Here is a 12,207-nt window from a genome sequence, read left to right on the forward strand (position 1 = left end):
TATCAGCTCTAATCATATACAGTAAAACAGGCAGAAGTGAGGCGTTACAGGGGCAGAGTCTATTGCTAGAGGTTGCGGCAACTATTTTGAGGCTGAGCCAGCATGGACAGGAGCGACTGGGATCCCTCCTAACCTGAAGACTCACTAGACCGCCAGGGTATATGATACTAGGGTGGGGGTGGAGGGTCTCCAGAGGGGGCACCATTATTGAGGAGGCGCTGTTCTTGGAGGTGTTTCCGAAAAAGGAACTGTTCCCAGGGTATGCTGCTCTTGGAGTAGGGGGGCTTTCAGAGGGGCACTGTTCAGGGGGAGGGGGTGGAAAATGGAGATCCCCCTTATGTAGGTCCTAGCTAAATATCAGACAGGGCCCACACAAGTCCTGGAGGCCAACACATGTCCAGTCAGACCTGGATATTCAATGTTGGGAACAACATCTATCTGGTCAGAATGACTGATCATCATTAAAGACTCTTACTGCAGATAAAAATGGCAGAATGACAGTACATTGGCTGCTTCTCTGAAGTCTAGAGATGTTCATTGTCATATTTTTTACTTTTTCTTGATTTTTGGACCTTTTTTCAGTTTGTTTCACACATTTCTGTTAATTAAATTTTTAAACACGTTAGAACTTTTCAGTGCATGCAAATTGATATGTGCATTAATTCATAGGTTAAAATGCATTAAATTGATTTTGTGTACACTAAAGTTTCTGAGGCACCTTAATGAACCAAATACACACTAATGAATAGACATTGTTACTGATTTTTTTTAGCAGCATAAATCTTGTTTTCATCACAGACTTAATACAAGCTTACTAAACTTTCCAGATAAAGATTTTTTTTGCATGTACTGATTCCACTAGATTTGCAGACCAGTGTGTAGGACTGTGATGAAAGACAGGACTCTGCTATACAATGTTTCTGCTCTACTAGGTGGAATAATATATTCAGTGCTTTTTTTTGTAGAAAAAAAGGTGCCGGTACTCATTATGGGCGGGGTCACCACATATGGCTCCACCCCTATGATAGCCACACCCACATTAACCACACCCCCTATACCAGCCATTGCGCATATAAACAGACATCATTGAAAATATTATAGTACTATAGGAGAAAAAAATAACGTGATTTTTTTTCATGATAAATAATCTCTGTAAGCTCTTACAGCTCCAGTATACCCAGTGCAAAATAAGACAGCCAATGTAAATTCTCAAATTGGACATATTACAAACACTAAAATGAAAATAAAATGATTTTTTTCTACCTTTGTTGTCTGGTGACTGTTTTTCTTTCCATATTGGTCCCAGTCTGTGATTCTGCTTTCCTTTGTTTTCGCTTAACTCTTCTGTGCCATTTGTCATTTTTGTCTCCTTTTTCTTTGCTTTCTTCAATATTTTTCAGGCTCTCTCTCTGTCCAGCTTTAATTCATTCTTACTATCCATTCTTTAATTTCCTTCATCTACCTGTGGCTTTTCATCTTTTCCTCACCCTTGTTCTCCCCATGCCCCTTCCTCTTATTCTCCAGTCTTTCTCTATTCCCCTTTTCCATCCAGCAGCTCTGCTTTCTCTCCCCATCCTTCCAGTGTCTCCCCTATTTCTTTCTGCATTCTTCCATCCAGTGTCTTCCCTCTTTCTCTCCCCATCCTTCCGTTTTCCCTCTCTCTCTCCCCATCCTTCCGTTTTTCTCCCTCTCTCTCCCCATCCTTCCATCTGTTTTTCCCCCTCTCTCTCCCCATCCTTCCATCTGTTTTTCCCTCTCTCCCCAATCCTTCCATCTGTGTTTTCTCTCTCTCTCCCCAATCCTTCCATCTGTTTTCCCCTCTCCCCAATCCTTCCATCTGTGTTTCCCCTCTCTCCCCAATCCTTCCATCTGTTTTTCCCTCTCTCTCCCCATCCTTCCCTCTGTTGGTTTCCCTCTCTCTCCCCAATCCTTCCCTCTGTTGGTTTCCCTCTCTCCCCAATCCTTCCCTCTGTTGGTTTCCCTCTTTCTCTCTCTCCCCAATCCTTCCCTCTGTTGGTTTCCCTCTTTCCCTCTCTCCCCAATCCTTCCCTCTGTTGGTTTCCCTCTTTCCCCAATCCTTCCCTCTGTTGGTTTCTCTCTTTCCCCAATCCTTCCCTCTGTTGGTTTCCCTCTTTCTCTCTCTCCCCAATCCTTCCCTCTGTTGGTTTCCCTCTTTCTCTCCCCAATCCTTCCCCCCGCGACACTCCGGGCGAGTCCTGCACTTAGTTTTTTTTTTTAAGACTCAGAACGTGCGAACGATGCAGCCGGCAGCGATTGAAAGAGGCTGTCTGGGCTGGCGTCTGCGTCGGAGCTTCCCTCACCCTCTGCAAGTCCCGCCTTCGTTGTTACAACTTCCTGTTTCGCGGGACTCACAGAGGGTGAGGGAAGCTCCGACGCAGACGCCAGCCCAGACAGCCTCTTTCAATCGCTGCCGGCTGCATCGTTCGCGCGTTCTGAGTCTTAAAAAAAAAAAACTAAGTGCAGGACTCGCCCGAAGTGTCGCGGTGGGGGGGGGGGGGGGCGGGCAAAAAAGGTGCCGGTACGCCGTACCATTGCGTACCGGCACAAAAAAAGCACTGAATATATTACATAGTTAGTGGATGCCTTCAGGCACCAACCAAGATTTTAAGGCTTGTATATTTACGTTTCTGTCAAAAATCATATTCACTAAGGGGTCCTTTTACTAAGGTGCGCTGAAAAATGGCCTGCGCTGGTGTACATGTGTGTATTGGACATGTGCAGGTCCATTTTTCAGCGAACTTGCAAAAAAGGCCTTTTTTGGGGGCCAAAAATGGATGTACAGCCAAATAAAAATTGGCGCGCATCCATTTTGGGACTGAGACCTTACCACCACCCATTGACTTAGCGGTTAGCGCCGTAGTGGATGCGCGTAAAAAATGAAATTACCGCCTAGGTCTTGTTTACTAAGATGTGCTAGTGTTTTAGCGTGTGCTAAAAATTAGCACGAGCTAAACGTGTAGACACCCATAAGAATATTATGGGCATCTACATAGCATGCGCTAATGCTTAGTGCATGCTAAAAACGCTAGCACACCTCTAATACGGCTTAGTAAACAGGGCCCTAAGTATAATATTCAAAAGTCTATATGGCAAATAGTAACATCAACCCTGCATCATTTCTCTTGGTCAGATAGTTATTACTGAAATTTTTTAAACGTTGACCCTACTCTATCCTTCAGAAGCTTCATATTTCGAACTATATCACACTGCCAAGCCCGACATCCAGCTGACTTTTACTGTAATTATGACATCATATGTAGACAGTTTGAGACGTGATCTGACCTAAAGACATTCCATCATCTGTCCTAGCTTCAGATTCACTCCATTCTGGTCATGCCTAACTTTGAACATAGATTAAGTAGTGAAGTGTGTCCTGACCTCCTGGCAGTACTGCAGGATTCCTTCCTTGGTCCCGATGCAGCTCTTGGTTCCAGAGGAGTCGTACTCCCATTTTCCATTTTGAACATTCATGTGCATATTAAGTTTGCCACAGAACATGGCCACCTGGGGCTCTGCCAACAAGCCAGTACTTCCATCAGCGGGGACCTAGACAGAGGAAGACAAGAACGTGAATTAGCAACAATGGATAGAATTTACAATATTAGCAAAGGAATGGCTGCACAAATCAGCTGGGATCTTTCACTTCATCATTAAGATAAGTACTTCCACTGTTAAAATTTTAAAAATGTTGGCGTCAATTTTCAGCCAGTGCTGCCAGATATTCAATGCTGGGCCATGTCCAGGCTTCGGCACTGAATATTCAGTTCATATGGCGCTGGCTAACACATAGCTGGTTAAATCAATATTCAGCATGAAGATAGGATTGTGTTTTATGCAGTCCGATTTATGCGCTTACCCTGGTCGGTTAAGTGCTGAATATAGTCACTTAACCGGCCAAGTGTTAACTCCACCCCCTAACATCTCCACAATAGCCGGTTTTCACTTAGGTGCTGCTAATTTTCTGCGCCAATAACCTGTTAAGTGCCACTAAAATTTAGCAGAAAATCCTAAACAAGCGATTTAACCGTTCAGCGGCTACTTCTGGCCAGTTAAATAATTTGGAATGTCAACCAGGCTGTGTTTATCACATTTCAGTATGTCTTAATATGCTTCCCTGAAGAAGCACCCCATTTTCAAACAAGAACTGAAAAGTGCCAACCCATCTGTACAAAACGGGATAAAAAACAATTATCCCATTTATTCTGATTTCTCATACTTTCTCTAGTCACAAACTCCTTTTCATTCTAGTTCCATATCTGCAAATATTATACTTCATTTTTGCCCCATGGAGCATCTCCAGTCACAGCATTAAATTCTAAGTGATTCGTGGTTTGTCAAGTTTTGGTGAGGAAAAGGGTTGTTGAGTGGAATTGTATAGACCTATTGGTTTTCCACTTTTGTTTTGGATTCATTCCACTTATATATAAGTATCATTGCATCACTGTGAGGAGTTGCACTGTTGTATTTGGTGAGTGGATGGGAGGAGGTGGGGATTAAAACAAAATGTAATGGATGACAGTATTGCTTTTGATCTAACATGTTATATTTTGATTTTACATGAATGTTTCCAATAAAAATTGTTTAGCCTAAATTCCAAGTGATTCTAAGTGGTTCACTAATTAAGGATACATTTGGATTCATTATTTGCCTTTTCCAAATCTGAGCTCAAGGTGAGTTGCATTCATGAATCATTTCCCTGACTAAGCAAATTTACATTATAAGTTGTACCTGAGGCGCTTGTTGGAGGTCAAAAAGAGTGTCAGTAGGAGAGGCAGATTCTGACCCCTGGCTTCCCTGATTCAGTAGCTTACTTCTCTAACCACTAAGCCATTCCTCCAATCCATTTCATTCGTTTTACACATCATTGCATTTTTCATTTATTAAAATTTATATTCCGCTCTTAACCAGGGTGGATTACAAATAAACATACACAGTCAATATAATACATCACAACTATAACAACACAAATATCCATCATACTGGTCAATACTGACCATCTACTACCCACTCGTTTCACTCATTATACACTCAAACTAAACAGGGAGCAGTCAGTCACTGAGTCCAGAAGCCCTAAGCTGCTTGTGCTAATATTGCCACAACTATCTTTTAAACACCTGATAGTTTGTTTGTTTTCTAAGGAGAGGCAGTTTATTCTATTCGGCCAGGCTGGCTACTGAAAATGTCATCTTCCTTATGTACTCAAAGTACATAAGTACTTAAGTACATAAGTAATGCCACACTGGGAAAAGACCAAGGGTCCATCGAGCCCAGCATCCTGTCCACGACAGCGGCCAATCCAGGCCAAGGGCACCTGGCAAGCTTCCCAAACGTACAAACATTCTATATGTGTTATTCCTGGAATTGTGGATTTTTCCCAAGTCCATTTAGTAGCGGTTTATGGACTTGTCCTTTAGGAAACCGTCTAACCCCCTTTTAAACTCTGCCAATCTAACCGCCTTCACCAAGTTCTCCGGCAACGAATTCCAAAATTTAATTACGCGTTGGGTGAAGAAACATTTTCTCCGATTTGTTTTAAATTTACTACACTGTAGTTTCATCGCATGCCCCCTAGTCCTAGTATTTTTGGAAAGCGTGAACAGACGCTTCACATCCACCTGTTCCACTCCACTCATTATTTTATATACCTCTATCATGTCTCCCCTCAGCCGTCTCTTCTCCAAGCTGAAAAGCCCTAGCCTCCTTAGTCTTTCTTCATAGGGAAGTCGTCCCATCCCCGCTATCATTTTAGTCGCCCTTCGCTGCACCTTTTCCAATTCCACTATCCTGCTTATTTTCGAAAGGAGAAAAACGCCCATGTTCGGGAGATGGGCGTCCGTTTCCCGTGGGCGGCCAAATCGGTATAATCGAAAGCCGATTTTGGTCGTATTCAACTGCACTCCGTCGCGGGAATGAATAAAGTTGATGGGGGCGTGTCAGAGGTGTGGTGAAGGTGGGACTGGGGCGTGGTTATCGGCCGAGCAGAGATGGGCGCGCTTGGCCGATAATGGAAAAAAGAAAGGCGTTTTTAGCCAGAATCTAGGACACTTTTTTTGGACCCTTTTTTTCTCACGAACAGGTTCCAAAAAAGTGCCCTAAATGACCAGATGACCACTGGAGGAAATCAGGAATCATCTCCCCTGACTCCCCCAGTGGTCACTAACCCCCCCCCCAAAAAAAAAACCCACTTGCAAACACCTTATTTCCCAGCCGCTATGCCACCCTCAAATTCCGTACCCATCTTCATGACTGCAGAATGTGTTTGATCCTCTCACAGCCTTTCCCTGGGTCAGATGTGGCTCTCGGGTGCACTGCAGTGTCACATCAGCATTGCACTGTGGTGGGTGTAGGGTATTGGGCTTCGTGATTTCACTAGCTTGTGTTACAGTCTCACGATGTTGGTAGTTGGTAGGCTCTTCTCCCATGGTTCTTTTCCCTCTGCTGACCTGGGTCAGAGTGTGCCCTGTTTTGTTTCCGGTAGTCCAAGAGGTAGTGGCCATATTTGTAAGTCCATTTTAGATCCCATTCGTGTGTTAGCCACGTTAAAGAACTTAGTTCTTACCTTGAATGTTGCTGAAAGAGGGCATTGTACACCATTCTGCCAGCTCTGAGCTACTGCTAATCTCAGTACCAGGGAGACTCGTTGCCAGTGGGGCACAACCTCTGATCTGCAATTAACTGTGAGTAAACGCGGTTATTGAAATAAAGGACGTTTTCAGCGAGATTAGTCTTACGGTGTGAACTGCTGTGCCAAGGTTATACAGCAGCAACAAGTCCTGTCCCTGGAGCAGTTTTAGTGGGTAATGCAGTGCACTTCAGGCAGGCGGACCCAGGCCCACCCCCCCCCTACCTGTACCACTTGTGGTGGTAAATGGGAGCCCTCTAACCCCCCCCCCCCCCAAACCCACTGTACCCACATGTAGGTGCCCCCCTTCACCATTAAGTGCTATGGTAATGGTGTTGAGTTGCGGGGAGTGGGTTTTGGGGGGGGGGATTTGGGGGTCTCAGCACCCAAGGTAAAGGAGCTATGCACTTGGGAGGTAATTTAATGTTTGTTCCTATTTTTTTAAAAGTGTCCCCTAGGGTGCCCGGTTGGTGTCCTGGCATGTGAGGGGGACCAGTGCACTATGAATCCTGGCCCCTCCCACGACCCAAAGCCTTGGATTTGGTCGTTTTTGAGCTGGGATACTTCGGTTTCGATTATCGCTGAAAAACAAAAACGCCCAGTTCAAACAAACGCCCACATCTCAAAAACGTCCACATCCAATGCATTTGCCTGGCACAAACCGTATTGTTGAAACTAAAGATAAACGTCCATCTTTTTCGAAAATACGATTCGGCCCACCCCTTCACAGACCCGTTCTCGGAGATGGACATTCTTACACATGGGCGTTTGCATTCGATTATGCCCCTCTATACCTTTCTTGAGATGCGGCGACCAGAATTAATACTCAAGGTGCGGTCGCACCATGGAGCGATATAACAGCATTATAACATCCTCACTCCTGTTTTCCATACCTTTCCTAATAATACCCAACATTCCATTCGCTTTCCAAGCCGCAGCAGAACACTGAGCAGAAGGTTTCAGTGTATTATCGACGATGACACCCATATCCCTTTCTTGGTCCGTAACTCCTAACGTGGAACCTTGCATGACGTAGCTATAATTCGGGTTCTTTTTTCCCACATACATCACCTTGCACTTGCTCACATTAAACATTATCTGCCATTTAGCCGCCCAGTCTCCCAGTCTCGTAAGATACTTCTGTAATTTTTCACAATACTGTCACGAGTTAACGACTTTGAATAACTTTGTGTCATCAGCAAATTTAATTACCTCGCTAGTTACTCCCATCTCTAAATCATTTATAAATATATTAAAAAGCAGCAGTCCTAGCACAGACCCCTGAGGAACCCCACTAACTATCCTTCTCCATTGTGAATACTGCCCATTTAACCCCACTCTCTGTTTCCTATCCTTCAACCAGTTTTTAATCCACAATAGGACTTTTCCTCCTATCCCATGACCCTCCAATTTCCTCTGTAGCCTTTCATAAGGTACCTTGTCAAACGCCTTTTGAAAATCCAGATATACAATATCAACCAGCTCCCCTTTGTCCACATGTTTGTTTACTCCTTCAAAGAATTGAAGTAAATTGGTCAGGCAAGATTTCCCCACACAAAAGCCATGCTGACTCGGTCTCAGTAATCCATGTCCTTGGATGTGTTCTGTAATTTTGTTTTTAATAATAGCCTCTACCATTTTCCCTGGCACCGACGTCAGACTCACCGGTCTATAATTTCCCAGATCTCCCCTGGAACCTTTTTTAAAGAATAGTTAAGCTCTGGAACTCCTTTTTCCAGAGGATGTGGTAACAGTGGTTAGCGTATCTGGGTTTTTAAAAGGTTTGGACAAGTTCCTGGAGGAAAAGTCCATAGTCTGCTATTGAGAGAGACATGGGGAAGCTACTGCTTGCCCTGGGATTGGTAGCATGGAACGTTGCCACTATTTGGGTTTCTGCCAGGTACTTTTGATCTGGATTGGCCAATGCTGGAAACAGGATACTGGGCTAGACAGACCATTGGTTTGACCTAGTATGGCTATTCTTATGTTCTTAAAGCCATGTCTCACCCTACCCATGGGCAAACATATACTACCTTATCCACAGTAAGCACTTTGTCTCCAAATGGGTTAGTTTTGTACATCCCATGACAGCAGTGAACCTCACTCTTACACCAGCTCCTGGGTAAGTACAGGTGCTCAAATGGGCCAGATTTTGAAAATACCTGCACAATTTTCAAAAGTATGTGAATTATTTTTTTTTTCAAAAAGATGCCCACATGGAAAAGAAATGATGCATATGACATACTTTTTCCATAGGCGATTTTCAAACTGAAAGCACTCTCATATTTTCACTTTGAAAACTGATCTGATGGGTAGATTTCACAGCTGTGTGAGAAGTTTGAAAACTGCCCTCATTATATAAAAGTAATGAAGATAGTACGACAGGTTATGAATGAGTACTGAAAAATGTCTACCAATGATGACTACTACTACTATTATTATTATTATTATTAACATTTGTATAGCGCTACCAGACGCACGCAGCGCTGAACACCTGATACAAAGAGACAGTCCCTGCTCAAAAGAGCTTACAATCTAAGTAATATAGACAAACTAGACAGTTACGGGTGAGGGAAGTAATGGGTGAGAAGGGAGGAAGGGACAAGGAGAGGGCAACTACTAATCATTTCTATAGAGTTACTAGATATGTGCAATGCTGTACATGTTATATGCAGGTACTTTCTTGGTCCCCAGAGGGCTCACAATCTAAGTTTTTGTAGCTGGGGCAATGGAGGGTTAAGTGACTTGCCCAAGGTCACAAGGAGCTGCAGTGGGAATTGAACCCAGGTTGCCAGGTTCAAAGCCTGTTGCTATGCCTCCACTCCTAATGTTGTAATGTACTGAAACTCAAATGAAGGCAGTAGTTATGGGCTTACACTGTATTCCAAACTGTCAGCATGATGGAGGAGCAGACTGCATTTTAACCTAGATTATAGAAACAATGATTTTCTACTGTTCCTTAACCAATCACACATCCTATACAGGCTCAGGAGCATAGTTGCTAACATGTGATACTGTTCAGACATGTTAATTTACTACTAACTCATGCTATTTTAGCACAGGTCCCATTTTATGCAATAAGACTTTGTTACTAATATGGTAGCCCACGGCACTAACTATGGCTCTCAGTCTGCTGCTGAATCATAGCTTTAATTAATAACTAACATCCGTGAGTAGCATTCTCTTTATCTGCACAGACCTGTCACTCATTACATCTTACTGCTGCCATACCCTCTATTCCCCATGTCCTGACTTGTACATGATATCAGTTACAACTTCTACTGAAGTTACTCTAGTTTCTCTTTGGGATGTAAATATTGTTTACAAAGTTATCAATTTAAACAATTAAAACTATAACAGGTAGCTATTAATAAGTGCTTCCTTATCCTGATGCTGCAATCACATGAAGCCAGGGGAGGACAACGAAAGCCACAAATGGGCTATTTAATATTTTACATTTCTTGTTTTTCCTAAAGACTTTGAAATGTCTTCAAGTTTAACCCTTAGGTAGCTTAGCAGTTAGAACAGTAACCTTGGAAGTCAAGATGCAAATCCAGCTTCTCCCATGGATGTTCCTTAAGTCCATGGACAGATTATTTCACCTGCCATTACTTCAGGTACAAATTTGGGGGTCCTTTTACTAAGCTGCGGTAAGCACTAAAGCGTACTTACCACAGGATAAAATACACTATTGTTGGGTGCGCACGCTACCCACATGCTAAAAATAAAAATTACTTTTAGTGCTGGGGCTTGTTTGGGGGTGGGGAGTGGGCATGGCTATGTTAATTGGTTAGCACATGGGCATTGCCATGCACTTACTGATTAGCAAAGGATTAGGGCATAAGGGCTCTCGCGCTAGAGACCGTGTGTTAATGGGAAAATGAAGCAGCACAAGCTGCACTTGAAATGTAGCGGTGAAAGTTACACAGACAGGGATGCGTTGATATGAGAAGGACATATGTTAGTCATGGTTATGCTCCTGAAGTGAAACAGTGGCACTAGCATGACTCTTCATTTTTTTCAGATAAGTGTCCAAATTCTAGAAAAGATTTAAGAAAAACACAAGAAAAACTAATAAAATCGTAAAGAAAATATATAAGGAGGATTTTTAAGACTGGTGAAAAGGCTTGCTCAGCTAAAAGTTCCTAGTGATAGGAATGTTTTCTTCTCCTTTTTTGAGACAAATATTTTGACTTAATATTATTGACATAACTTGTGTGACTATCCAGCTCATTTTCGAAAGGGATCGCCAGCGATCTTCCGACACAAATTGGGAGATCGCCCGCGATCTCCTGATCCCGGCCAAATCAGTATTATTGGAAGCTGATTTTGGCCGGACCCAACTGCTTTTTCGTCGCGGCGCCAGCCAACCTTCAAGGGGGCATGTTGGTAGGGTAGCGAAGGCGGGGCGGGGCGGGGCAGGGCGTGGTTACGGGATGGCCGGCTTCACCTTATAATGAAAAAAAAAATGGCCGGCTCGAACGAGCATTTCACTGGCTGGACTTGGTCCATTTATTTTTAGGACCAAGTCTGAAAAAAGTGCCCCAACTGACCAGGTGACCACCAAAGGGAAGCAGGGATCACCTCCCCTTACTCCTCCAGTGGTCACCAAACCCCCTGCCACCCCCCAAAAAAAAAAACCTAAATCTTTTTTTGCCAGCCTGTATGCCAGCCTAACATGTCATACCCAGTTCCTTGACAGCAGTATGCAGGTCACTGGAGCAGTTTTTAGTGGGTGCAGTGCACTTCAGGCAGGTGGACCCAGGCCCATCCCACCCACCTGTTCCACTTGTGGTGGTTAATGTAGAGCCCTCCAAAAAAAAACCAAAACCCACTGTACCCACATGTAGGTGCCCCCCTTCACCCCTTAGGGCTATGGTAATGGTGTAGAGTTGTGCGGAGTGGGTTTGGGGGGGCTTTGGGGGGCTCAGCACCCAAGGTAAGGTGCTATGCACCTGGAAGCTATTTTTGTTTGTTTGTTTGTTTTTATTTTTTTAAGTGCCCCCTAGGGTGCCCAGTTGGAGTCCTGGCATGTCAGGGGGGCCATTGCACTACAAATGCTGGCTCCTCCCTCGACCAAATGCCTTGCATTTCGCCGGGTTTGAGATGGCCGTGCCCGGTTTCCATTATGGCTGGAAAACCAAGACGACCATCTCAACTAAATCTGGCGATCCTGCTCTAAACCCGGCGAGCGATTTGGCCGGCGCCAACCATATTTCGAAAATACACTTGGCTCCGCCCCCTCACGGAGCCGGCCCCAAAGATGGCCGGCGCCGTTCAATTATGCCCCTCTATATATTGAAATGAGTACACTGCCATTATAGGAAAAATAGAAAAATCTGCCTTTTACCAGTTGCGCTAAACTGGCCTCAGCACATGTTAGACCCGTGTTGAGGTTACCGCAGGCCACTTTTTAGTGCTGCTTGATAAAAGGCTCCCATAGATTATAAATGGTAGGAACTGTATCTGAATGCAACTTGCCTTCAGCTACCAATTTAAAAAAAAAGTGTGAGATAAATCCAAATAAATAACCCTTATGATACCTTAATTCTACCACAGCTAGC

General features: G+C 43.9%; 1 protein-coding gene across 2 annotated transcripts in view; it reads right to left on the bottom strand.

Annotated features, from left to right (window-relative positions):
* Window positions 1–12,207, bottom strand: part of APP (amyloid beta precursor protein) — a 317,332-nt gene that overhangs the window by 208,072 nt on the left and 97,053 nt on the right. For both annotated transcript variants that reach the window (XM_030204274.1, XM_030204273.1), the window contains exon 2: window positions 3,400–3,567. In XM_030204274.1, the coding sequence (XP_030060134.1) occupies window positions 3,400–3,567 (168 nt within the window). The remainder of the gene's footprint in view (window positions 1–3,399; window positions 3,568–12,207) is intronic.

This window comes from Microcaecilia unicolor, chromosome 5 (genome assembly GCF_901765095.1).
Source record: "Microcaecilia unicolor chromosome 5, aMicUni1.1, whole genome shotgun sequence".
Classification (NCBI taxonomy): Eukaryota; Metazoa; Chordata; class Amphibia; order Gymnophiona; family Siphonopidae; genus Microcaecilia; species Microcaecilia unicolor.